This window comes from Panthera tigris, chromosome E3, assembly GCF_018350195.1.
Source record: "Panthera tigris isolate Pti1 chromosome E3, P.tigris_Pti1_mat1.1, whole genome shotgun sequence".
In the NCBI taxonomy this organism is placed as follows: domain Eukaryota; kingdom Metazoa; phylum Chordata; class Mammalia; order Carnivora; family Felidae; genus Panthera; species Panthera tigris.
Genome location: NC_056675.1, coordinates 16,100,717 through 16,127,177, shown reverse-complemented (window position 1 = coordinate 16,127,177; position 26,461 = coordinate 16,100,717). Strand labels below are relative to the sequence as shown.

The 26,461-nt window shown below is 41.7% G+C and overlaps 3 protein-coding genes, 1 long non-coding RNA gene and 2 other non-coding genes across 9 annotated transcripts in view; 4 read left to right on the top strand and 2 right to left on the bottom strand.

Annotated features, from left to right (window-relative positions):
* PSPH (phosphoserine phosphatase) overlaps positions 1-5,533 on the bottom strand; it is a 55,277-nt gene extending 49,744 nt beyond the window's left edge. For 2 of the 4 annotated variants that reach the window (XM_015536169.2, XM_042971300.1), the window contains exon 1: positions 5,436-5,532. The gene's annotated coding sequence lies outside the window, so the exon portion shown is untranslated. Of the gene's footprint in view, positions 1-5,435 lie in introns of all 4 variants that reach the window. The other 2 variants (XM_042971301.1, XM_042971299.1) reach the window with 2 other exon arrangements.
* CCT6A (chaperonin containing TCP1 subunit 6A) lies at positions 5,049-14,794 on the top strand. The gene is made up of 14 exons (XM_042971298.1): positions 5,049-5,305; positions 5,752-5,815; positions 7,404-7,538; positions 8,361-8,534; positions 9,272-9,375; positions 10,077-10,187; positions 10,454-10,613; positions 10,707-10,789; positions 11,727-11,823; positions 12,112-12,259; positions 12,676-12,809; positions 13,314-13,416; positions 13,907-13,979; positions 14,224-14,794. The coding sequence occupies exons 1-14, from the start codon at positions 5,169-5,171 to the stop codon at positions 14,294-14,296; spliced, it is 1,596 nt and encodes a 531-aa protein (XP_042827232.1). The 5' UTR covers positions 5,049-5,168; the 3' UTR covers positions 14,297-14,794.
* On the top strand, positions 8,114-8,247 carry LOC122234800. The gene has a single exon (XR_006212751.1). It is a non-coding gene; the product is annotated as a small nucleolar RNA SNORA22 (small nucleolar RNA).
* On the top strand, positions 12,299-12,438 carry LOC122234799. Its single transcript, XR_006212750.1, has one exon. It is a non-coding gene; the product is annotated as a small nucleolar RNA SNORA15 (small nucleolar RNA).
* A 759-nt stretch (positions 14,795-15,553) lies between the features above and the next one.
* SUMF2 (sulfatase modifying factor 2) lies at positions 15,554-25,852 on the top strand. Its single transcript, XM_007079095.3, has 9 exons — positions 15,554-15,632; positions 17,350-17,506; positions 20,141-20,255; positions 20,706-20,750; positions 21,098-21,248; positions 22,099-22,154; positions 24,047-24,131; positions 24,320-24,464; positions 25,669-25,852. The coding sequence occupies exons 1-9, from the start codon at positions 15,569-15,571 to the stop codon at positions 25,751-25,753; spliced, it is 903 nt and encodes a 300-aa protein (XP_007079157.1). The 5' UTR covers positions 15,554-15,568; the 3' UTR covers positions 25,754-25,852.
* Positions 23,473-24,268, bottom strand: LOC122234626. The gene is made up of 3 exons (XR_006212469.1): positions 24,167-24,268; positions 23,841-23,999; positions 23,473-23,611 (listed from the first exon to the last, which is right to left on the bottom strand). It is a non-coding gene; the product is annotated as an uncharacterized LOC122234626 (long non-coding RNA).
* Positions 25,853-26,461: the final 609 nt, after the last annotated feature.

The following is a 26,461-nucleotide window of genomic DNA, read 5'->3' as shown; positions in this document are numbered from 1 at the left end:
CTTCCACACCCTCTAGGTACACTACCCTACCACAATATCAATGTGTTCACCCACCCTGGCTATTCAAGCATTTTTATAACCTATCTGCTGCCACCTCCACTCCCCAGAGGATGGGGACATGGGACTGAGAGTCCCCACCCTCTAATCAGTGTGTTTGGTCTTTCTAGTGACCAGCTCCCATCCTGAGGCTATCTAGGGTTCCCATCTTTACTCACATCATTCGCACAGACTCAGGCTTATTCTAAAAGGGATCATTATGGATAACAAAAGATACTCGTATCACTCAAAAATGGTTTAGGAGTTCTGTGCCAGGAACCGGGGACAAAGGCCAAATGTACGTTTATAACACCACAGATTATCTTATTCCTTATCAAAATAAATTCCAAATGAAGCAAGGATTAAAATGAAAAATAAAATATCAGGGCGTCTGGGTGTCTCAGTCGGTTAAGTGTCCAACTTCAGCTCAGGTCATGATCTTGAGGTTCACAAATTCAAGCTCTGCATCAGACTCTGAGTGCTGAGAGCTCAGACCCTAGAGCTTGCTTCGGATTCTGTGTCTCCCTCTCTCTCTGTACCTCCCCCACTCGTACTCTGTCTCTCTCTTGTCTCTCTCTCAAAAAAAAAACATGAAAATGAAAAATAAAACCTTAAAAATAAAAAAGAAAGCATGGAGGAAATTTAAGAATAGTTTTTTTTTTTAAGTTTATTTATTTATTTTGAGAGGCAGAGATAGTATGAGTGGGGAAGGGGCAGAAAGAGAGGGAGAGAGAGAATCCCAAGCAGGCTATGAGCTGCTAGCACAGAGCCTGACTTGAAGCTCGAACATACGAAAGCTCAAGATCATGACCTGAGCCAAAACCAAGAGCCAGATGCTTAACTGACTGAGCCACCCAGGAACCCCAAGAATACTTTTTAAGAGTGTTAAGGCCTCTTTTACACAGTATAGCACAAAATCCAAATGCCCATAAAAGGGGGAAAAAAGGATACATCTGACTGCATGGAAAGAATTTTTTTAATTTTTAATAGGAAAAAAGACATAAATACAAAATACTGAACAAACAGTAGTGAGACAAGTAAATTGCAACACAGAAAACATAAAGAGATCCTACAAATCCACAAGTAACCAAAGACAACAGTCAAAAGACATGAATAGACAGTTCACAAAGAACTACAAATGGCTCTTACATATAAGATATATGCTCAATTCTCAATAAACAAATCTAAGATACCATTTTTCACCTATACGATTGGCAAACATAGAAACAAAATGTTAAACATGTTGATGTATATTCTCCTGGTTCTACACACACACACACACACACACACACACACACACACTTGAGGGACTTAATTAAAAAATGCTTTATATTTTATATTAAATATATAAATATTTATATTTATAAAATATAAAATATTTTAGATTTTCACGTATATACTTCTCCTTTTGTGGATACATAAATTTGGGAAGGTTTGCAAAAATGAAAACATTCTGAATTTTTTAATATGTTAATATTTTGATGCATATCCTTGTTTTTGTATAGATGCATGTGGGGACTGGTTACAAAAATGCGAACATATAATACATGCTGTTTAAAACATGTTTTTCCCTCTTATCAAGAATACCTCTTTATGTCATTAAATACATCTTCATCACCTTCTGCATGGGCTTTTCAATACCCTTTTTCTGACTACCCTATCCTTAGTCTTCTCTTAGTTCATCCTCCATTTCACCTCCAGAGTAATCTTTACCACAAGTTCTTTGGGTTCCCACTGCTGACCCAGATGCCTTAACCAAAACATAACAGAACATGCTACTTCTCCAGATTTAGCTCTTGCAACCTTCTTCCCTCCATCTTACATATCCATCTTCCATTGGGTGCGCCAGGCACTCTCACTGTTGCTCAGCCTGGAATCACTCTCCTAAGTCCTCTTCTTCAGAAATAATCTATGTGTCTTTCAAAATTCCATTAAAGACACCTCCTCCAAGAAACCATCCTTGGTGCTCAAAGTTAATACTTTTGTGCTCACAGCACTTCATTCATCTCTTAACTATAACATTCTACACTTTATGGTCATTTACCTGTTCACCAGTTTATCTCCCTAACTAGGCTACGTGCTTCTTGAGGATTAGGGATTTTATTTATTTCTATACCCACTGGATGGGGACTGGGATGGGGATGAAAATGAGACTAGTGGTCCTTGAAGTGTTTCAGGCTGAAGGCAAGTAGAAGCTTTTCAGAAGCACTGAAAAGTTCAGAATGACAAGAGCATGAAGTGAGTGAGAAAGAAGAGAGAGGCGAGAGGGGACAGAAGAGACAGGGGAGACAGAGGGGAGAGGGGAGGGAGAGACAGAAAGAAAGAGAGAGAGGTAGGCACAAGACGTGGTTGATCCTGGAAGCAAATTAAGGCATTTAGATTTCAGTCTAAGGTCCTGGGATAACAGGGATTATAAACAGAGCTGTGGTTTGTAGATTTACTTTTGATAGATTGCTCCATTAGCAACATGGGGAATAAAGATGGAGCAATTACTTAGGGCACTACAGTAGTTGTACAAGAAATGATCATGGCTTAAACCTGAGTGGGGATAGAGAAGAGTGAAGAGTGTAGAGAGGGGGATCTAGAAAATGAAAATGTTCAGGGAGTAAGTAGATGTGGGAGACTGGCAAAGGAAGGAGTCAAGGGTGAAATCTAGATTTCCGGACTTCTCTGCATATAACACAGAGTGTCCTTGTTGGTCATTTAACCTCTGTATTTAATCATCGGTGAAACTGGTTTATGACACTGATCTACTAAACTTCAAAGGATTCATATTAGGATCAAGTGAAACACTATATGTGAAGGTGCTATGAAAACTATATAGTTTAATTACATTACATTAATGCAGAAGTGGCAATTACTTAACACCCTCCATGTCTGGCACAATACAAAGCATGTTATACGTGCAATTGCATTTAATTTTCTCTAAGATCTCACTTACCCCTACTTTATAGATTAGGAAACAGAGTCAAAAAGCTTAGTAACTTGTCCAAAGTCACCTACTGATAAATACTGCAAAACTAGAATTCAAACTCAAATTGTTGGACTCTAGGATTCTAATATACCACCTTGCCTCACTAGAGTTCTTTCCTTAAAATTTTATTCTTTATTGAAATCCCTCCTGTATCAAATAGCTAAACATCTGTTGACATTTCTTCCATGAAGTATTGAAATGGATCTGCTCCCACAACATGACCTCTTGTTTGAAATTCTCCAGACATTCTAAAGTTCTCCTATTCTAGGAGGATCTCTGCTGTCAGCACAGAACCCAATTCAGATCCTCTCTCTCAAAAATGAATAAACATTAAAAATAAAAAAATATTAAAGTTCTCTTTTGTATCATATAATGAAAATAATTGTCTGAAAGTGTGGTAACGGAGACTAGAAGAATGACACGTACAAATAGATTCCCTCTACAGAGATCATGTGGATTCTTCTGTTTTGCTGAGACTTTGTCTAAGGCCTGGTATGATGTTAGTGGAGATGCCTAATTAAGATTCCAGTATTTCTTCATTGTGGATTTCTTGCATTCATAGTGACTTTAAAAATACCGCATTAAAATACTGTTGATCTCAATTACTGAGTGTTTGGTGCCCCCTTCAATTTTATCTCAGGAGACCCACTCCCTTTCCCTACCTACAAGCACATGCCTGAAATTACACAATCTTCAGCTCTGCTTATGTCTCCCCGCACATCTCCAACACTGGTTAAATAAATCTGCATGCAAGTAAACACAAGTCTCCTGTGTAATGCTATTACCCAAATTTATATATATGCTTTTATGATTCTCAAATATACAAACCCACTTAAAAGCATTATATACCAGGATACTCACTGCAGCTTCAGTAGCAGAAGACTGGGAACAACCTAAATATCAAACAGTAGATGGCTAGTTGATGTTGTCACTCTTACAAAGAATATGATTCAGCTGCTAACAACGAGGAATCCCTATACGTATTGCCATGGTACCATCACCAAGATACTTTAAGTATAATATACACCAACAGTGTGTATTATAAATTGCCATTTTGTGTGGGGAAAATGCTTATATTTATATGCATATGAATTTGTAAGTTCAGAAAACCTCTCGGAAATTCAGAGTATATAATGGTAATTGTGCTTGTCTATAAAGCAAGTTGAACTAGAGGGAGGAGGGCATACTTTTCACCAGATACCCTTTGGCACCTCTGAGTTCTAACAAGTTTCGTTACTACTTATAAAAATGAAACACAAGGCATTACTGAATACCTAATATGGGGGGGGGGGTACTGGATACTAGAAAACAATGGGCAGAAATGTTTCAGGGTTTTTTTTGTCTTAAAAAGGAGTCCTCTCAAAGAACGTACACGACTCACTACTCCATCAAGTTTAAGTTTTAAAACCTGCCTTGCGAGCCTGAGGCCTCAGCAGTGTCCGGAGCCCAAAGGGTGGACTGACATGCTTCTCGCATGGCACCAATCCTGCAGCTTGGTAAAAAGGCATCGAGCATTTTCCACCTTGCATTCTATCTCATCTTCTCTAGGCTTAAAACATTGGGCGAGGGCCCTTATCGGATTCGCTTCTGCATCGCCACAGCACCTAGAAGCCCTACAGGCACACAGTATCAAGTCAAGAAAACGCTAGTGACGGGGAGCAGAGAAGCAAGGGGTGGAAGCAGGGCAAACCGCGCGAGTGGGGGAGGGAGAAGCCCACCCTACACCGGCGGCCAGAGACCTCCAGGAAAGAGCGGCCCACACTGCAATCATGCCGGGTGGCGCGCCGCCCACAGGCCCAGCCTGGCGCCAGAGCGGCCGCGCGCCCCACCCCGCCTCTGTCCTCAGGTCCCGGGACGGCCAAGCTGGGCCAAGACGGCGGCGAAACCGGAACGCTGCGAGCCCTTTCTGCCCGGGAACAGGGTCTTCTCGTGAGCAATGGCGCCGGGGCCCGGCCGCGAGGGGCGGAACCGCAGGCGCCGCGAGCCAATGAGCGGCGCTGGCCGACTCGCGGCCCAATGGCAGCAGCGCGGGCACGCTGGGGACGGTCCGGGCGCGCCCGACTTTTCCAGAAGACCCGGGTAGCGCCTCCAGGCCACACTGAGCCGGCTTTAGGCACTCCGCACGCCGGGTCTCCTCCTCTTCCTGTGGTGGTTAGCTATGGCGGCCGTGAAGACCCTGAACCCCAAGGCCGAGGTAGCCAGAGCCCAGGCGGCGCTGGCGGTCAACATCAGCGCGGCCCGGGGACTGCAGGACGTGCTGAGGACCAACTTGGGGCCTAAAGGCACCATGAAGATGTAAGGCGGGGCCGGCGGGTAGGGTAGGGCGGACACCACGCACCTCGCGCCGTCGCGGGCATGGCGGCGGGGGCCACGGCCTTGAGCTCGCCGCCCCCGGGCCTCTGCTCGCGGCTACGGCCCTACTTACCCGCATACTCCCGGGTCGCGCCTGTTTCCTGCCCCGGCCGTTTCCTCTTGTAATCGATGCTGTCTCTGCGGAGAACAAAGCTGCCCGCGTGCGCGGCGCTCCCCCGCGCCCTGGGCTCCAGCAACCCTAAGGGTTCGGCCGACTGTTTCTCTGAAGGGAGGGGGTGGGCACTGCATCATTCCTATTGCTGGGTAGAGAGAACCAGCCGCGTGGCCCCAGCTCCCTAGGTTCTGGGTAAAGCCGGATTTGAATGGGACTCTTAATTTGGTGTCCGTTGAAAAAGTCACACTGTGGTTCATTTCTGCCCATTGAACAGGCTTGTTTCTGGTGCTGGAGACATCAAGCTTACTAAAGATGGCAATGTGCTGCTTCATGAAATGGTGAGAGACTGCTATACTAGGTCAAAAATGTCTTGGTTTTCCGTATTACGTGTAATTTGCAAGAGGATTTTTAATGTTCATTTTCAAAATAGGAGAAATCACTATTAGCCCTCAGCGGGTCTGGAGGAAGTAGAAAAGGATTATTATCGGTAACAGTACTGACAGTACAGTGCCAGGAGGAACCCTGGGGAGTCTGATAACTTATTTTTGAATCCCTACTCTTGCCATGTAAGTCCTTGGTTAAAGGATTGTAGTTACTAAAATTTATTAAAATTTGGAAAACTAAGCGGTTGACCCAGGTAGGTGCAAAATGTGATAACACGGCTATACTTTATTATTATTATTATCATTATTATTATTATTCATATGCTATTTTTTCTCTTTATAAAACCGCAGTTTCTGTCTGGTCCATCTCCACCTCCAGCTGAAGGGGAGACAAAACTCTTTGCTTTACCGTTTTTAAGTCTCACTGTCCCAAGAATATAAGACTGTTGAGAGGAGCAATTGTTTTACTCTTCCCTAAGTTTCCAAAACCTGGCACTTAAAATCCAAGAAAGGAAATGACTTGCCTGTATTTTGAATTCAGAATAAAATTTAGGGTTTTGATATTAGTGTACCATGCCTTCAGTTTGCAGATATTTGTAAACATCTTCAGTAAGGATTAGCTAACCTAGAAGGTTAGTTTTAGTTTGTTTTTAGTTGGCTAAGTGGTGACCTGTGCTAGCAGACAAACTGTCAGTGTCCCCAGAGACAAAAGGCTGCACTAGGTTAGTGGAGAATAGGAGATTTAAAAATCAAAAGCAGTACAGGAGCATTGTTTGGATCTTTTGTAATTAAGAATTTGTGGGTGATGTTGGAGACATAATGAATATCCTGTTCTCCCAAAACCTTTCTTCGGTGATGTAGCATTCACCGATGATCTTTGCTAAAGAAACTTTTTTTCTTTTTAATTATTTGTTCCGTTCCAACTGAACTGGAGGCTGCTGGGGTTTAATTTTAGAAGGAACCTGGTTTAGGGGCGCCTGGATGGCTCAGTTGGTTAAGTGTCCACCTTTGGCTCAGGTCATGATCTCACAGTTCATGGATTTGAGCCCCACATAGGGCTCTGTGCTGACAGCTCAGAGCGGAGCCTGCGGTGGATTATGTGTCCTTCTCTTTCTGCCCCTCCCCTGTTCGCATTCTGTCTCTCTCAAAAATAAACAAACGTAAAAAATATGTATTAAAAAAGAAAAAAGAAGGAACCTGGTTTATTGTCACAAGAGTCCTAGATTTGTCATAAAGAAGCATGCATGGATTTGAAATTATATCTTACTTGTAACTCACACCTTCAATAAACCTTAACTAAGCCTCACATTTCCTCATCAGTAAAGTGGAGATAATCCACTCAAATCTATATGTGAATGTTTTTATTACCATAAATTGATGTGTAAAATAATTAATGGCGAGTTTTAAATCAGCGCCACATGTAGCTGAACATTTGGGCAATTTATGCAAATAGATGCTCTTAAAGGAGTCCCTTCAGATATTTTAAGGTATATTTATTTGGACTGTTTGAATTTAAGTAATTTTCTTCTTTTTCTACTTCCAGCAAATTCAACACCCAACAGCCTCCTTAATAGCCAAAGTAGCAACAGCCCAGGATGACATAACTGGTGATGGTACCACTTCCAATGTCCTAATCATTGGAGAACTACTGAAACAGGCGGATCTCTACATTTCTGAAGTATACATGATTCTTGTGTTTCTGTGATAGTTATGTAAACATGAAATAATCTGAATTTTATTTATATAAATTTTATTTATATAAATTTATGTGTTAATAGTAGCTGAGGCAGTATAGTAGAATGTAAAGAGCAGGGGGCTTAAATCTTGGAACCAGAGCCTGGTCTTATACAAGTTTATTGTGATCCTGGACAGATTAAAGAACCTTCCTTGGCCTGCAGGATTTTTTTTTTTTTTTTTTTTTTTTTTTTTTTTTAATCAAGTGGCATTGCATATGATTTATATATGTCTATAACATAGATTGGTAGTTGAGATCTAGAAACCGGATATTCAGGACTAGGCATATTTATAAAGAAAAAGCCAACTAAAATGTAAATTTAAATAAGAATTCACAACTTTTTTTTAGTCCTGAGTAGTTTGAAAGTTAAAGCAAACCATAGTAGTGATCTAATGCCAAGAAATTCCTGGGAAGAGAGGAAAATCAGACCCTTGGTCTCCCTGTTTTTGTTCGTAAAAGATGTGAATAAATGGTCCCCCTGAGCACAGTTTTGAGTTTGGGGCGTTATTCCTTGTGGTTTGCACAGTGAAAACCCAAGTGTGCTTTATAGTTCCCTTGGTTTTGACTCTGTGCTACAGCAATGTCTGTTCTTTTCCTCTGCATTGAAAGGACTATCTATCCTTTTAAATGTATTCAGAAGGTCAGCACATTTTATTGTATTAAAGCATATAAATGGTCCAGAATATTCGTTTAAACATTTACTTTGTCATCTAATTGAAGAACTCCAGTGTTAGAGATGATGGTTATATGATTATATGTTTGTAGGGTCTTCATCCCAGAATAATAACAGAAGGATTTGAAGCTGCAAAAGAAAAGGCACTTCAGTTTTTGGAACAAGTCAAAGTAAGCAAAGAAATGGACAGAGAAACACTTATAGATGTGGCCAGAACATCTCTACGTACTAAAGTGCATGCTGAGCTTGCTGATGTCTTAACAGAGGTATGTTAAATGTGGCATTTGGTACAGTACACCTGTGTTGAAGACCCTTGATATACTTCCTGGTTTCGGTTACAGGATGCTATCTGAAACCTTCACCGTGTCAGGGCTCCTGGGTGCCTCAGTCCGTTGAGTGTCCCAACTCTAGATTTTGGCTCGGGTTATGATCTCATGGTTGTAAGATGGAGCCGTGCATCGACAGTGGGAGGCTGCTTGGGATTCTCTCTCCACCCCACCGCTCTTCTTTCACTCACCCACCCCCCCGGGCAAAAAAAAAAAAATTTTTTTTTTACATTAAAAAAGAAAAAAACATTCACAGTGTTATACCATGTGAAATAAGTAGTTTCCTTTTTGTGGTAGTGAGAGTAGCTGATGTGTGTTCCTAAAATGTAAAATGAGAAAATCAAATAATAGTATACCTGACCAGGTTATAAAGATATAATCAGAGTTTCCATTAAAGGTTTATAAAATGGAAATTTTATTATGAAAAAAACTTGTGTCGTCAACATTTTTAATAAAATAGTGGGGATGTCAGTGATTCTTTACCTAATTATAAATTGAGATGTCAGGAATGTAAATGACTTCAATCCTTTACAAATAATGTATTCTGTTAGCTCATAGAGAAGGGCTTAGATCAGTTCAGAGATTTTAAAGAAACTACACTTCTCTGAAGAACAAGCAGCATAAGTGTCTGGACTTCTGCAAATCAAATTCATCTAATGGTTATGCTCCTATTGTAGGCTGTGGTGGATTCGATTTTGGCCATTAAAAAACAAGATGAACCTATTGACCTCTTCATGGTTGAGATTATGGAGATGAAACATAAATCTGAAACTGATACAAGGTACGTGGTAGGATGCTATGAAATCCTTATGGTATGTTTCCAAATTTACAGGCACTTTTTACAGTACATCTGTTTTGACTTTTTTTTTTTTTTTTTTTTTTTTGTCTCTGAATTCCTGTGTGTATTCCTAGGTGAATATTTAGTTTGCTCAGTAGTGTTTCCTCTTGAAGTTACTGGTATGATGTGTTTATAGTCAGAGTGATTCTGAAAAGTGAGCTACATCAGTGATTTATTGAATTGTGGGATACAAAGCATAATAGACTGGTGGGGAATTTAAAATATATATTTCAATGACCAAGTTAAAAAATATTTTTAGGGGCACCTGGGTGGCTCAGCATTCAACTCTTAGTTTCGGTTCAGGTTATGATCACTCTCCTCTCTCTCAAAATGAATAAACAAACTTTAAGAGAAATATGTTTTAAAGGAGGTAATCACAATTTGATAGCCAGCCATTTGCAACTATTTCTCTGCAGTTTCCTGTACAAGATAAGGGTTGTTACTTTTGTTTGAATGGGTCGTGTCTGTTATGTTCTGGATATTGTTTTTTCATAATTGAACCTGCCTGGTTTCACCCAAAAGTCTTGTTCAAAAACTCCTAAAGTTGTGTGAAAATTATCAATACAGTCTCAATTTAGTGTTTGAATTTCATTAATATATGTTATGTATCATTTAGAAATCAATAACTATATGTATTTTAACAGCTTAATCAGAGGTCTTGTTTTAGACCATGGGGCGCGGCATCCTGATATGAAGAAAAGAGTAGAAGATGCATACATCCTCACGTGCAATGTGTCATTAGAATATGAAAAAACGTGAGTCTATAGCCCCTTACAAATGGAGTGGAGAGGTGGAGCAGCTTGTATTTTGGGCAAGTCACTTGTGAGATTACTCTAAGGATACTAATGCCTCAGTTGGGTTTGGGTGAATTATAGAAAATAACTTCTGAAAACATTCCAGGGATAAGGACTGGAGTTAACTATTTGTTAAATCTCAAGACTAACCCAATTTCTTCGGCTGGTTTATCTTCTTAAAAAATAAACATTTCCCTCCCCCCCACCCCCAACTTTTTTTTAAATAGAGAAGTGAATTCTGGCTTTTTTTACAAGAGTGCAGAAGAGAGAGAGAAGCTTGTAAAAGCTGAAAGAAAATTCATTGAAGATAGAGTTAAAAAAATAATAGAACTTAAAAAGAAAGTCTGTGGTGATTCAGATAAAGGATTCGTGGTTATTAATCAAAAGGTGAGAATGAAGTTTTACTTTATAAATGAGCCTGTATCATTCATTGTTATTTTTAAGGTGACTTCTATTAAAACTAACTTGTTTTTGCCACAGGGAATTGACCCCTTTTCCTTAGATGCTCTTGCAAAAGAAGGCATAGTAGCTCTGCGGAGGGCTAAAAGGAGAAATATGGAAAGGTACAGATACCAGATTATCTTGGTGATGTAAATTTTATTTATTTTGCAAGTTAACTGGGATTGCTTTTTCTCCTGTAATTACATTTTTCCTTTTTTTATTGTGATAAAATACACATAATATAAAACTTAACATTTTACTCATTTTTTCTAATTATAATCCAGTGGCATTAAATTGCATTCATGTTATCATGCAGCCATTACATCATTCATCTCTAGAACTTTTCCATCTTCCCAAACTGAAATTCTACTCATTAAATAATAACTTTGTTTCTCCCACTCCTGGTAAATACTATTCTACTTTGTCTCTAAATTCAGTACCTCCTGTAAGGGAATCATGCAGTATTTGTCCTTTTGTGTCTGGCTTCTTCACTTAGCATGATAGTTTCAAAGTTCATCCATGTTGTATAGCATATGTTAGAATCTCATTTCCCTTTCAAGGATGAACAATACTCCATTGTATGAATATATCACATTTTATTTATACATTTATCAGTGGACATTTGAGTTTCTTCCTCAAATGTCCTGTTGTGAATAATGCTGTTGTGAATAATGCTGCTGTGAACTTTGGTATATGCTTGTTTTAATTTTAAACCATGAAATGTGTATGTATGTAACCATGTCGAGAGACAGTATCAAGGGGTTTCAAAGAACTACTTTTTCCTCAGAGCTCACCACAATAAAGAGCTCTTGTTCGCCTTTAGATTTCTTATCAAAGGAGTATTTCCTAACTTTGAAAGCCTGGTTTAAATGATGAGTTAGGAGAAAAGACTGGTTTTTAGCTGGTTGGTGGTGAATGGAAAGGCTTGAGTTAAAATACATTTCAGAATATCTAATTTCAGTATGTAATTCTGAAAGATCGCTTCCTAAAAATTATTAATCTCTTCAAACATAACAAAGCCACTTACAGGTCTCCCTTAAAACACTTCCAATATTTCAGGCTGACTCTTGCTTGTGGTGGAGTAGCTCTAAATTCTTTTGATGACCTAAATCCTGATTGTTTGGGACATGCAGGACTTGTCTATGAATATACATTGGTGAGTGTATTTTCTTTCTGAAGATGATAATACAATGATGTTTCGTTCATGAATTCATTCAAACCCAGAATCATATTTTTGATTTGTTTACATACATTTTGATGCTTATGTATAGTAATGATAAGCCATTGATGGGAAAAGTCACATTTCTTTTATATGAAGTAGTTTATTTGCTTTAATGTGATTGGTATGTTGTTTTCTTATTAATAAACTACTTATTCTTCCATAAACCCCTCTTCATTCTTTGTATAACCATATCCTGTTTTTGAAAATATCTTTTTCACATAGGGAGAAGAGAAATTCACCTTTATTGAGAAATGTAACAACCCTCGCTCTGTCACATTATTGGTCAAAGGACCAAATAAGCACACACTCACTCAAATCAAAGATGCAATAAGAGATGGCTTGAGGGCTGTTAAAAATGCTATTGATGATGGTAAGATCCTTATTGTATATTCTTTTGCTAGTGTGAAAGGCATGGCTGAATACTGTGTTCTTTTTATCAGTAATTTACACAGCCAGACACCATGCAAAAGTAAAGTCTTCCCTTTAAAATGCCTGTGATGGTATGCGAGGCTTTTTTATAGCATATCATGATTAAAAGTGGATACAAATAAATGAACTACTTCTAAGACCTTGCAAGAGCTTCCAAGTACTAGTTAAATTGGGCCATTTTGCTATTTGATGTGTTGCTTGTATTGCTTTCAAGTGCAGTATTAACACTGTGGTGGTTATGCCAAATTCTCAAGAAATGGATGGCTTTTGTGTGTGTTTTAATTTTCTTAAAAATGATTCTACAGTTTTGTTTTCTCTGCAACTTAGCATTTCTCTCCGTCCCCCCGCCCCCAACAGGCTGTGTAGTTCCAGGTGCTGGTGCAGTGGAAGTGGCAATGGCAGAAGCCTTGATTAAATATAAGCCCAGTGTAAAGGGCAGGGCCCAGCTTGGAGTGCAAGCATTTGCTGATGCATTGCTCATTATTCCCAAGGTATGAATACTTTAACAGTTTTCTTAACTACATCAAAATGATTTAGCTGATGAAAGCTTTTTGATAATGGCATTTTTATAATGTAGACTTTGAGTGAACAAGTTTTATTCATTTTCTCCCTAACATAACTAGAGCCAGGTATCTCTTATCCAAATGTATTTGGTTCCTGTGGAAGGGAGTTGAATAACTGAAGTTTCAGATGGCAGGAGATAAACTGTTTTAAGAGTTTGCAGTGTAGGAGTTATACTAGAATACAAGCTTGCTCTTTTGTTTTCTCTTGTATGCTATTTTAGGGATATAATTTATGACCAGTGTATTGCTGGGCTTGGGGTGGGTTAATGAGTTGGTTAGTAACAAATGTTCTATTTAGTTATTCTCTGATATGAACATAAATACTGGTCTATCTTAAGGGGTTTTTTTTTGTTTTGTTTTTACTAATTGGAATTATGGTTCTTATCACTTCTTAGGGTTCTGTCTTTTAAAGGATTAAATTTGTTTGTTTAGGTTCTTGCTCAGAATTCTGGTTTTGACCTTCAAGAAACACTAGTTAAAGTTCAAGCAGAACATTCGGAATCAGGTCAACTTGTAGGTGTGGACTTGAACACAGGTAAGAGAACACAGCTATTTGTAGGGGGAGAACTAGATTCAGGTGAGGTAAAATCAGGGAGGATAAAAAATGGAAACAAAAGAATGTTGGAGAAAAGTAGAGTGGAAGAAAGATAACAGAATCCTGCAGTATTTGTAAGACCTGTTACTGTCAACAGCATCATACATTCACATTAGTAGAAAGGGTTTCTGGAATGAGGGAAATGGTAGGCCCATTTTGGCCAGTTCAAGTGCTCTACTTTAATATGAACAAACAAGAATGCATCTGGAAAAATAGAGATGTTCAAACATTTGGTAACCAAATAGCGCATTACTATTACTGGATGTCTTCTGAGTAGAGATCGTAGTTTGGAGCAAAATTGGACTAATTGAGGAACTTTGGATAATGAGAATAATCAGTGATGAGCAAATCACAAAATACTCTGTTTTCTTTGCATTCTGATCTTCCAACTTTCTGTGTGTGATTTTAAGAATACTGGGTTACTTTACAGGTGAGCCAATGGTAGCTGCTGAAGTAGGCATATGGGATAACTATTGTGTAAAGAAACAGCTTCTTCACTCCTGGTAAGTTTGAGACCACCAAAACTAAAATAACCTTTAGAGAATCCTCATACTCTTACTTGGTATGTTTAATTACGTGGGGTTTTTTGTTTTTGTTTTCATAAAAATGTAATCAGCTGAAAGTATAAAAACTAAACTAGCCTTCTCTGTTTTTGAGGGGAAAGGAGAAAGTTAATTGGATATAATTTGCACAGTTTGGGGTTCATATGTCACATCTGAGCCATCTGATTTTTCCTTCCCCTTTCAGCACTGTGATTGCCACCAACATTCTCCTGGTTGATGAGATCATGCGAGCTGGAATGTCTTCTCTAAAAGGTTGAATTGAAGCTTCCCTTGTGTCATCTGTATCATGAAGACTACAGAGTGATCCTAAGAATATAGCCATGGAATTTTCGTCCAAGCTTCAAATGATTTTCAAAAGCATTTTCCTTTCCCATACGAAAAAGAGAACACTGACACTCAAATTTTGAAGTTCTGAAATTATAATTACAGTATTTTTTTAAATGTCACTGCAGTGTACACCATTAAGCAGGCTGTTTTCACCCAATGAACAGGATGTTTTGCTTTAGCTTCCATGATCTAAAAGTACCATGTTAGACAAGTATGTTACCTACCTTGTTATTAAATGTTCCTTGAAAAGCAAATTTAATGGTTTAATAATTTCTTCTAATGGATGTATTTTAATATATCCACTAGTTCTCCACTGTCAGGCTTGTAGGTTTTTATGCAAATATAAATAATACTTAAAGTAACTTAAGATTTTGAAAGCATCCCTGTTTCTTTAGTATTAATTCCTGAGTAAAACTGTTGGAATCATTTGTTTGGACTTTTAATGCTTTTAAGTACTTTTGCTAAAATGCTCCCCAGGAAAGTTGTACTGGGCAGAAAGATGGGTGAAGTAGAGGCAAGGGAGTTGATCATTATATATAAATAAACTGAAAGTATGAAGAGAGAAAACTAGAAATAGAGGAGACGGAAAAACACCCTTAAAGGCATGGGGGCTAAGGGAAAGGAGATTTTCACGTGGACCATATTTTTACACCCCCATCTGTACCTGTGCTTATGCTGGAGGACCTGCCCAACCATTCCAAACTCTGTAGTGTCATCTTTCACCCAAGTTACTGTTCTCTCCCACCCGCTTCCACAAAATTGTTTTTATAGTTGGTAGATCTCATTCACAGCCCTTGAGAGTGAAGTTGTGTGCTGCAAAGCTTTGTGTTTTTGAGGACTTGGCAGTTGCCCACGGTGTGCAATAAATATTAAATTGAAACCTTTTCTGTGATCTTGAAATGGTATTCCAGGGCCCAAAAGGAATTTGAATATAAATGGGTAGAAAATCCGTGGAAATGTTCTGTTCACAGTGTAATGGAGGAGCTTGTGGAACGCCAGGGCCCCTGGACACTAATCTCTTCTCTGGCTCCACAAGTTCTATACCCAGCCACAGCCTGGGACTAACCAAGCCCTTTTGACCAAAGGGGCTTGTAAGGGAAACGCTAAGGAGGCGTTGCCAGCGATACGGTGGCCGAAGCGGTGCACGCAGGGCGCAGGCGCAGAAGGGCTTTACGGTGCGGCGTGCTGCTCCTGTTACCGGCATGGGCCCCTCGCCACCGCTGCTGATTCTGCCGCTGCTCCTGTCTGGCCCGTGGCTCGAGCTAGGTCAGTGTGCTGGCCTGTCCCCTGACCCTGTGTGCCCCAGGAAACATCAGGGAAGGGGTGGGTGCCCTGCCAGGTCGGGAAAGAGACCGCGGCCCCTCCGCCCGCTTCCGGGATGGGCTTGGAGCAGCCAGAGGCAGCCAACTTGGCAAGATGGTTAATGCTCATATCCTATCAAACTGCTTTTTCACTTTTAATTTATTTTGGAATCTTTCGAACATAGTGTAAAAGAATATAAAAACACCTCCTCCTATGAACCGGTAACCCAGCTTAAAAACAGGCGCCAGTTTATAACTAATCTTGCTATTTTGGTATATCACTTTCTCCTTCCCTGGGGCCTTTTTGAAGTGAGTCCAGACACGACACAATTTTATTTGTAAATACACAGCATGAATAGCCGAAAAGACAAGAAGTCATGAAAAAAACCCACCATACTCTTTCTCTACCTTAAAAAACTAACAGTTGTCATTACTATCCTTAAACATACAGTTAGTGTTCAAATTCATCTACTGTGTTTGTTATGGTTTACTTACTGAGTTAATGTCAGAGTTCATACATTGCAGTTATATGTTGTTTCTTAATTCCCTTTTAATCTGAGATTTCCCTGTAAAATTTTTTCTCCCTTGAAGTAGATGAAATCATCAGTGTGTGTCAGAATGAGAATAAGAAGGCTAAAGACAGAAACATGAAAAATGGTAGACTCGGCCATTGAGGAACTTATAATACTTAGACATCCTTAGGCAGAAACATAACACCCCAAAGTGTGAAGACAAGTGTAGCAGGTTGGAAATAGTGCTGACCTGGAAGTAAGGAGACCTGGATCTAGTGCTGTCCCTGCTAACTAGTTCTTTAAGTGGTTTCTCTTTTTTGGGTCTTGGTTTTTTCCTGTTAAATAAGGGGGTTGAATTAAAGATCCTTTTGAGGCGCCTGGGTGGCTCAGTCAGATCATGGGTTCGAGCCCCGTATTGGACTCTGTGCTGACAGCTGAGAGCCTGGAGCCTGCTTTAGATTCTGTGCCTCCCTCTCTCTCTGCCCTTCCCCCACTCGTGCTCTCAGTCTCTCAACAACAACAACAACAAAAGTTAAAAAAATAAACAATAAAGATACCTTTAATTCTGATTTTCTGAGGTGTTCAAACAGTAGCTATGAAGGACCTCATTCAGTTATTTGCTAATTATCGTGCTCTTGTGCTAGATGCCAGGAATACACTGGCAAAATAAGTGTAGTCCTTTTCTTTCTGGAGCATATGATATAATAGTGAAAATCATTCAGAAATGGGGAGGAAGAGGCAGAGAAACAACTTGAGCAGAAGTGTGGGTAGAGAGGTGCTAGATGTATTTCAGGGTATAGTGTCTAGATTTACCTAGCTGGGACAAAGAGTTGTGTACAGAAATAGAGCAGTAAGAAAGAAAATAAACATTTGTTGAATAATTAGAATGCACTCACAACGTTTCACACATGTTAATTTTAATTTATACAGCCACACCTATGAAATAGCTAGATGTTATCTCCATCTTGTAGGTGAAGAAACCAAAACTCAGACTGACTTATTTGCGTAAGGTCACCCAACAAATTAAGTGGCAGAACAAAAATTTAAAGCCAAATTTCTAAGCCGCCTTTTTTTTCATTACATCATTATGAATATTACGTATGATCCAAATATTGTCACTTGTTTTATATATATTCATGTATTACTGATGATGCTCCTTTTTCTCTGCAGGGAATGGGCAGGCTACCAGCATGGTCCAGCTACCAGGTGGGAGATTCCAGATGGGAACAAATTCACCAGATGGCAGAGATGGTGAAGGGCCTGTCCGGGAGGTGACAGTAAAACCCTTTGCCATTGATGTATTTCCTGTCACCAACAAAGATTTCAGGTACATCAGGTATTCTAGGAGCGGTAAAGGCTCTTTCTGATTTTCGTTCCTGATAGCTAAAAGGAAACTAGCTTGTTCACTATTACATATCATCTTTGCAATAGTAATATGGGATAAGTGCTGTCTCCATTTTTCAGGTGAAGAATCTGAAGTCTGGAGACTCTGTTTATGGCAGAGCTGGACCTGGAACTCAAACCCTCTGACCCTTGAGCCAGTGGATTTTCCATTACACTGGATATAACACTGGGAAATAGGGGCAGAAGTCAAACACTTAACAAAAACCTCTTCCACAGGGAAAAGGGATTGGGAGAAGGGTCATGGTAGCTGGGAGTCTTTAAATATCCTTTATATTTACTTATGGAACTGGCATTGTTTTAGGACAAGCATTGTGATTCCAACTCAGTCTAGGAAGCCTCGTTGAGCTGCCTCACTTTCCTCAAGGTGGTATGTTTTGCAAAGGCTAAAGTGGGGAATGATCCAGGTGATACCTGTAACTTACCTTCAAATGATACAGGGAGAATATAGAGAGGGAGGAGTGGGAAAAGGAAGAGGAGGGAACAGGAAGACAAAGCAAATGTGGGAAATGACTTATGTGTTGCATTGTGGCCTTAAAACTCTTTAAGATAAAAATTTACAGGGAAAAATTTACTCAGGAGACAGAGTAAGCGTAAGAATTATTGGTGTATTTGTGGCACCTGGGTGGCTCAGTCGGTTACGTGTCCGACTTCGCTCAGGTCATGGTCTCACAGTTCGTGAGTTTGAGCCCCGCGTTGGACTCTGTGCTGACAGCTTGGAGCCTGGAGCCTGCTTTGGATTCTGTGTCTCCCTCTCTCTCTGCCCCTCACCCGCTCACGCTCTGTCTCTCTCTGTCTCTCAAACATAGATAAACATTAAAAAAATTAAAAAAAAAAAAAAGAACTGGGAGATGCAGCATTGTGTTAGTTTACAGATTTTGCCCATGTTTTTGTGACTTCCAAATGAAAATAATTCCAGGGAAGCACCTTATTAAAGGTATTTAAAAATCCTTCCGGGGCGGGGGGGGGTGGCAGGACAGGGAACACTATGTAAGGGATATATATATATATATCTTAGTTGGTCTGATAATGGATGATTTCAGTTTTTTTTCTTTTCATATACTTGTGCTTTCTCATTTTTCTATAATACAATGTGCATTACACATATGTGCTTTTTTGTTAAGTATTTATTTATTTTGAGAGTGAGAGAGAGAATGAGTGCAAGGGAGAAGAAGAGAAAGGCGGGGAGAGAGACAGTTCCAAGCAGGCTGCATACAGCCGGTGCAGGATTCGAACTCACGAACTGTAAGATCATGACTTGAGCCGAAACCAAGAGTCAGACGCTTAACTGACTGAGCCAACCAGCACTCTATGCTTATATGTGCTTTTTAAAAGTATTTTTAAACAGAAAAGTTATTAAAATTGAAGGAGAAATCACTTTTGATCAGGTTTGCACCACATCATGACAACCAGAAATAGCTAGCTAGATAGATGAACAGTGTGTGTTCTTTTATATTTCAAATTATGACCTATTTTTATTTATTTATTTATTTATTTATTTATTTGTTATTTTTAATGACCTATTTTATGATAGACCTCCAGCAAGCCCCTAAACTTTGCTTAGAACCCCCATGATTTGTCTCTGCCTCTCTGGTGAAAGATTTCCAAACTACTCAGATGCTCTGAGGTTGGTGAATAGCTGTTGCTACCACATGTGATCACCTCCTCCATTCTCAATGCCCCTTTGATGGGTGAACAATGTCTCCTCATGTCAGAGGGCTGGCACAGATGGGGTACTATTAGCCCAGTGAAAACAATCCATCTTACGCTGGAAATTTTACGTGCTAAAATTTGCTAAACCATACCAAACTGTGTGAAAATCCATTCTAAAATTTCAGTACATCATTCTTATTTGATTCCGGTTTTTTTTTCATTTGTTAGATGGAGATAATCACGTTCTGCCTCCCTCTCATGATTGTTGTGAGAGTGGGGATGTGATGAAGACCTTTCAGAAAACAGACCTGTTCCCCACCCTTAAATCTTCTCAGCTGTTTTATTCATAATCTCCAAAAGCTGGAGATAACCCAAATGACCCGCAAGTGGTGAATGGATAAGCAAAATACAGAACCTCCACACAATAAAATGGTACTCTGTAAACAGAGGAACAAACTAATACTGGCAACGAAGCATTATGCTAAATGGAAGAAGCCAGACTCTAAAGCTACATACTGTATGATTCGATGTATGTGAATTTATATTCTGGGAAAGGCAAAACTAGGGACAAAAAACAGCAATGGTTGCAGAGGCAATGAGGGAATTTTTGGAGGTGGTTGATAGATTTGCTCTGTATCTTGATTGTGATAATGACTATAAGTTTTGTCAAAACTCACAAAACTGCACTAAAAAGAGTGAATTTTACTCTACATGAATTACACATACAGCAACAGATTTTAAAGGAAAATCTCCTACTCAGACTTCAATGTCAATTCCTTGTTGTTGATGGAAACTCTGTGATGTGTGACTTAAAGGTGAAGGATATATGAGGTTTTCTGGAACAGGAGGGGGTGACAGTGGGACCTGGAACTGTAGCAGCTTAACCAAGTGAAATATCTCTTTTCAGGGAGTTCGTCAGGGAAAAAAAGTACCGGACAGAGGCTGAGAAGTTTGGATGGAGTTTTGTCTTTGAGGACTTTGTCTCGGATGAGCTTAGAAACAAAGTGGCCCATCAGATGGAGGTGAGAGAACCTGGGCTTTCAGCTGAAGGAGTGGGCCCTGGACAGAGAATCCTGTGGGTTATGGGGTCACCTGGACCACAAGAAAGAATCACCCCTGAGAGCCGCAGGCAGGGAGGAAGCAAGAGAGATCCTCCCTGGAAGAGTCAGATGAACACACACTCCCGAGACGTTAACCTTGTGCTGGTTTCTGCATAGAGAGACTTTGTAAAAAGTCTGGTGATCTGGTCACATGTAGGGTTCAAGTTACTCCATGAACTGACAAGAGAACATCTCAACATCCCCTCCAATAACGGTCATGAGATGTCCTGCTTTAAAGGTTCCAGAAACAGCCCCACTTGGACCACCCGAGTCTCAGCCTAAAGTGTCTGCTCTGCCTCCTGTGTGTCAGTCAGGAAGGTGACCTTGCTGGGTCAGAGCATCTTGCAGTCATGCCTTTTCCTTTTTTTGCAGTCTGTTCTCTGGTGGCTTCCAGTGGAAAGGGCATTCTGGAGACAGGTAAGGGTTGGTTCCTCTGCCTTGTTTTCTGCCCCTGTTGACTCTTATTCTGGAGGCCTGGCTTCCCTAGACCCCTTGCCCATCTAGAAATATGGAATCAAAACGGATGACCATAAATTTTGAGGACACAGCCAAGCAACCCTATTTCCTGTGCCCTGATCTTTTTTCCCATCGCCCACCCCACTTTTCCCTTTCTGACTCTGGGCCTCTCCGCGCTCACCAGGCTGTCTCCTCTAACTTCCTTGCTCCATCTAGTGGTAAAAGCTGAACTCAGGCACCTTAAGCCTAGCCTTCCTCAGACTTCCATGAGCTCCCAGAAGTCTGTCTCACTTCATCCTGGCTGTCAGCCTGCAGGTCCTGGCTCTGGCATCCGAGAGAGACTGGAGCTCCCAGTGGTACACGTGAGCTGGAATGACGCTCGTGCCTACTGTGCTTGGCGGGGGAAACGGCTGCCCACCGAGGAAGAGTGGGAGTTTGCTGCCCGAGGGGGCTTGACGGGTATAGAGTCGGCAGCGCGACTCCCCTTTATTCTTCTCCCATACTGCCCTGCATGGGGGGCTTTGAAGGGTGGGAAGGGTCCATACCCCCGAGAGCAGTCTTCTAAACTGTGTGGCAAAGGGTCGGTTGTTCTGTTTTCAATTCTCATCCATCTCACACCCATACTAATGTACAATGCCATAAAAATTACTAACTGGAAAAATGGAATGAAGGAACAGACAGAAAATTTGTCATTTTTGGAGATTGCACCCAGACATGTTACATTTCAGTAAATGATCAGAACACCATAGCAAGGGGGAAAGAAAAGCACTACCTAGACTGCCTTTTCCATAGGTGTAAAGGGACTAAAGAATCACTATTTGGTCATAACTCTGTTGTTCTGCAATCCCAACTAAACAAAAAGTTAGGAGCAGGAAGCAGCAACTCCCCGTGTTCAACACCTCTGCTACTCTTTGAATGAACACCAGCTATCCCAGTAGTCAAAATTATTAATGTGAATAATAAGGTTGCTTGTTTGTTTATCCAATTTAAGTCTAGTTGACAAGTTTCTTCATTCTTACCCCCAGTTTCTGTACTTAATCTGGACATGATCCAGTAACAGTTAGTTTACAGACTGGCATGAGTCAGGACCACAATTGGGATTGCACTGTCCTGGAGCAGATCAGGAGGCCAGGGGCTCTGAGTGCAGTACAGTGAGGGGAAGGGACAGGCCTGGGAAATAAAAGTAATCTCTCTCTTCTTTTCTCATCACCTTCTGACTTCCTTTTGGTTCCCTCACTATTTCTGTCTTTCCCTTGTTCCACAACCCTTCACCTCTCCCACCCCTGCTATCTCCTTGCTCTCTTGGCAGGTCAGGTTTACCCATGGGGAAACCAGTTCCAGCCAAACCGCACCAACCTATGGCAGGTAAGACATACATTCCTCACCCCTCTCCCTTCTCAAAGCCTTGATCGAAACCTGCTGTAGGCTAGGCGGCACATTGGGCTGTGGGACTCAGAGGGCTTTGTGTTCTAATGGGATTGATAAACTACTAAACTGGTAAAGCAAAAGACAGTGTGGTAGGGCTACATACTGAAGAGTTGCAGGAGTAAATGACTGCCTGAGAGAGCTGGGGGTGACTTCACAGAGAAGATGACATTGAACCTGATGGAGATTGGAATTTGCCAAGTGAAAAGTGTAGGAAAGGGCATTATCAGCTGAAGGAACAACATGAGTGCAAGCATTGTATTAGGAAAGGGTACTGTGTGTTCAGAGATGGGACAAATTCAGAGAGGCTGGAGCACAGTGAAATGGGGGGTGTAGGAGATGATGTAGGCAGTGGGTTGTAAGCAGATTATGAAGGACCAGGTGTGCCAAGATACGGGTATATCTTACCCTGTAGGCAGTGGGGAGTCAACAGAGGGGACTAAAAGCATCTTTGATTTAGGGAGTATGCTAGTTGCTAATTTGCGCAGGACCCAATGAAGTACAGCTGCAATGGTGGCAGTGCGGGGGCGGGGGGTGGTTCTCTGAATTTGAGGCTGTGGCAATGGCGCAGGGGATTTTGAGCATGTGAATTAAGTAGCAGCAGGATGGAGAGGAAGCCAAATGGAAGAGGCGTGCCTGAGAAGATAGACAGGGTTTGGTAATTAATCAGATGTGGAGAGGTGAAAGAGAGTTGGGTTCGAGCATGAATCTAAGCTTGGGCAACAGGATGATGGTGTACCATTATCCAGAATAGATGATATGCATTTGGGGTCAGAGGGCTAGAACTTGATCACTGTAGGATCAGCTTAGTTTAAGGTGCCTTTGGGTCATTTATATGCTAAGAGTCAAAAATATGAGTCTGGAACTTAGGACAGAGGTCTGGGTCAGAGCAAGTGGTTTGGGAGTCATCAGCATACATCTTGGGCAAGAATGTCATCTCCCAGGGAGACTCTGTAGAGTGAGGTGGTACAGCGTCAGCGTTTCAGGGGGTAGCATTAAAAAGGACCTGAGGGATAAACTGATCTTAGATGATCTTTGGATCAGAGCTTTGCAAAAAGACAGATCTGACTTCTTCACTGTAATCTTTGATAAGTTAGCCATTTTGAGCCTCAGTTGCCAGTTTTTTAAAGGGAGAAAATACTTGCCTCACAACCTTGTAAGTATTAAATTAAAAGCGATAAATGTAGCAGCCCTAGCACGTAGTAGCTATTGCCCCTTCTATCTCCCCTTTAGTAAGAGCAGCTTCCATAGACTAGTGGAAGATGAATTCCAGTTTTAATGAGAAGAATGAACACATTGGACACATCGCATCAGCAAATATAGGGTCCTTTTTTTCAGGAATTTTGGTGGTAAGAACAGATGAGGATAGAGTCAGGGCAGACGAGGGAGAGTTACACCTGTTGGTGGTAGAAGGGGAAGAGGTGTTACAGGAGAGCACAGGGTGGGCATTGGTTGTTCTGCAGATGGCAGGTGGTGCTGACCACAGAGGAGGGGAGGAGAGCCTTTCTTCCCAAGGCACCGAAGTGCATGGGGTCCAAGGCAGAGGAGTGGGAGCTGCTGAGAGTGGAGAAAGTGGGAGTGGGGTAGGCTTGTTCTAGACCCCTGTGGGCACAGGGGAAAGCATACCTGTCCTAATCCAGCCAGGAGGTGATGGTGGAAGACATGAGGTGACTAGTTTGGGAGCTCAGGATGGGTATCTCAGAACACTGCCCCATACCCCTCACCTCACCCCAGATGACACAGCAAGTGACCTTGGTTTTCCTCTGGGTAGACAGGGACACCTGCCTTGGAACAGGATGGTAAATACTTTAGTCTAAATTTCTCCTTCTCAGGGAAAGTTCCCCAAGGGTGACAAAGCTGAGGATGGCTTCCATGGAGTCTCCCCAGTGAATGCTTTCCCCCCACAGAATAACTATGGTAAGATTTCCTATCACATTGCTGTCAACACTCACAAATTGTTTGGTGGGATCATTCTGTTGATCAATGAGGCAGAAAGAAACACCACCAGAGAAGCATTTCCTCCCCTAAAGACTTCATAAGTGGGGGCGGGGGGGGGGGCGGATACTAGCCAGCCTGGGACTGACCCCCACCCTGCTGTGCTGTAGGGCTCTATGACCTCATGGGCAACGTGTGGGAGTGGACGGCATCACCATACCCGGCCACTGACCAGGACATGCGTGTCCTCCGGGGGGCATCCTGGATCGACACAGCTGATGGCTCCGCCAACCACCGGGCCCGGGTCACCACCAGGTAAGAAGCCTGGGATCTGGGGGCTGAGGGTCAGGTCCTGGTCTCCCAGAGCACAGACAGCGCCAGAGCTGGTGTTGGCACTGCTTCCACACCTCCGTCTGCACCCAGAGTTGGGCACAGAAAAGAGAACAAGCAGCACTTGCCATGAGAAGCAAAAGAGCCCAGGGCGACTTGTGCCTTTTCTTGCCAGCTCTTAGCACCCAGAAAGACTTTGTGTCCCAAACCATAAGGTTTTCTTTCTGTTCTTGTCCTCCTAACTGGGTGTGCGGAGACGGGGTAGAATGGCCACATAAATAGGTTATGGCCTGGGGTCATGGAAATATTGACCCTTCAAACTGGAAAGCACATGAAGAGTCGTTTTCTGTAACCATTTTGTTTTACCGTCAAGGAAAATTAGGCTCAGGGAGGTGCTGGGACCTGCTCATTTCACACAGATGATTAGTGCTAGCACCTGAGTCTCCTGCTGGGACTGTCTCTACACTCTCATCTGTACATTTATTTTGATTGATCTCCCTGTGATTCCTCCCATTCCGGGTTCCATAAGGATTAAAAAGAGACCACAGTTTCTGTGGCCTCGGGAAGTCAGGTTTGCAGACGTTTCTTTGACACATTGAGGCCCAAGACTTTCTCTCACCTCCTTTTTTTAGGACAAAGTAATGGAGAAGATACTAGCCTGGGAACCAGGAAGCTGGGTTTGCCACTGAATCTCTTGTGCCCATGAAGCAGTAGTTGGCTCTGGGCAGGATATTTACATCTTTCTAGTATCTGCTGGGTCTCTAAAATGGTGAACAGACCCTCCCTTCCAGAGCTATTGAGAAATGGCAAATGAAGGAGCATATGTGAAAGTTCATTAAAAAGTATGAAGTACTCACTGGCACTACAACATTTTGCTTCTTACTGACAGGACTTTTTGTTTGTTTTGACTGAGTTATTCTAAACCACCAGCAGCTAAAGTTACTAGTCATTGCCCTTCCTGCCTTCCAGAGCAGATTCTCAGGGCTATTCACTCACACTTCCTCCACCCTGTCCCAGGGCCCTTCTCCCCATTGCCTCAGGAGCGCCCTCACCCCAGGCTTCTTTCTAGACTATGTCCTCCCGTACCCTGGACCACAGCAGGCCCTAGGAGGTAGAGCAGGAAAGTGGAGTAAGACTCCAGGCCCCTTTTCAACAAATGTCCATTCTTTCTCCTCTTCTCTGGTGCCAGGATGGGCAACACTCCAGATTCAGCCTCAGACAACCTTGGCTTCCGTTGTGCATCCAGTGCAGGCCGACTGCCTGGGGAGTTGTGAACAGCTATGCAGAGCCAAAGAGAAGAGCCCCATGGTGCCCGTGTCACTCCCTGGCCACGTTCCAGACACAGCCAAACTCCAGACTCTTAAACTTCAGCCTCAGGAATGACCTCCTACCCCTCTTCCATTCCTCTGTGGCAGGCATCTCTCACCAGGCCAGGAGAGGACTCTAACCTCAGAGGAGGGGTGCCACTGTCTCCTGGAGAAGGGGCCCAACTTATTGATTGTGGCCAAGAGCTGGATGTTTCTCTTAGAGGTCAGATATTAACTGTATAGGGCCCAGTACTCAAACAATTGGGCCAGAGTGCTCTGAAAGGCACTTTGTTAAAAATTTTAAATCAATGTTTGATTCAGGGATCCAACATTGTTTTCTCAAGGCAGAATTTCCCCATTTCTCTTTGTTTTCCAGGCAAATTGCTGTAGAAGGAAAATACTTCTTTCATTCACCTCATTTGTAGTGTTTCACATGCCTCTGAAGGAACCTAATTTCTGCTAACTGTACATAGAATGCAGTAACCAGGCTCTTTAAAGCACAATGTCAGCCTTAAAAGGGTCTAGGGGAGCCGAATTATTTACCAGACAGAACTGTATTGTGCGAGTCACAAAGTAAATGATACTCCAGACAGACAAATACCGGAACCTTCCCTTTCTATTGTTAATCAGATCAGGACTCCCATATGCCTCTAAACATATGTCCCTAGAAAAGAA

What these genes read in the sequence shown, in the direction of transcription:
- SUMF2 (XM_007079095.3), top strand. Translation starts at nt 15,569, where the DNA reads ATGGGCCCCTCGCCACCGCTGCTGATTCTGCCGCTGCTCCTGTCTGGC. An exon ending in GTCACCAACAAAGATTTCAG is followed by an intron (nt 17,507 to 20,140) that starts GTACATCAGGTA and finishes ATCTCTTTTCAG; the next exon opens with GGAGTTCGTCAGGGAAAAAA. An exon ending in CGGGCCCGGGTCACCACCAG is followed by an intron (nt 24,465 to 25,668) that starts GTAAGAAGCCTG and finishes CTCTGGTGCCAG; the next exon opens with GATGGGCAACACTCCAGATT.
- CCT6A (XM_042971298.1), top strand. Translation starts at nt 5,169, where the DNA reads ATGGCGGCCGTGAAGACCCTGAACCCCAAGGCCGAGGTAGCCAGAGCC. An exon ending in TCGTGGTTATTAATCAAAAG is followed by an intron (nt 10,614 to 10,706) that starts GTGAGAATGAAG and finishes TTTTTGCCACAG; the next exon opens with GGAATTGACCCCTTTTCCTT. An exon ending in TTGTCTATGAATATACATTG is followed by an intron (nt 11,824 to 12,111) that starts GTGAGTGTATTT and finishes TTTTTCACATAG; the next exon opens with GGAGAAGAGAAATTCACCTT.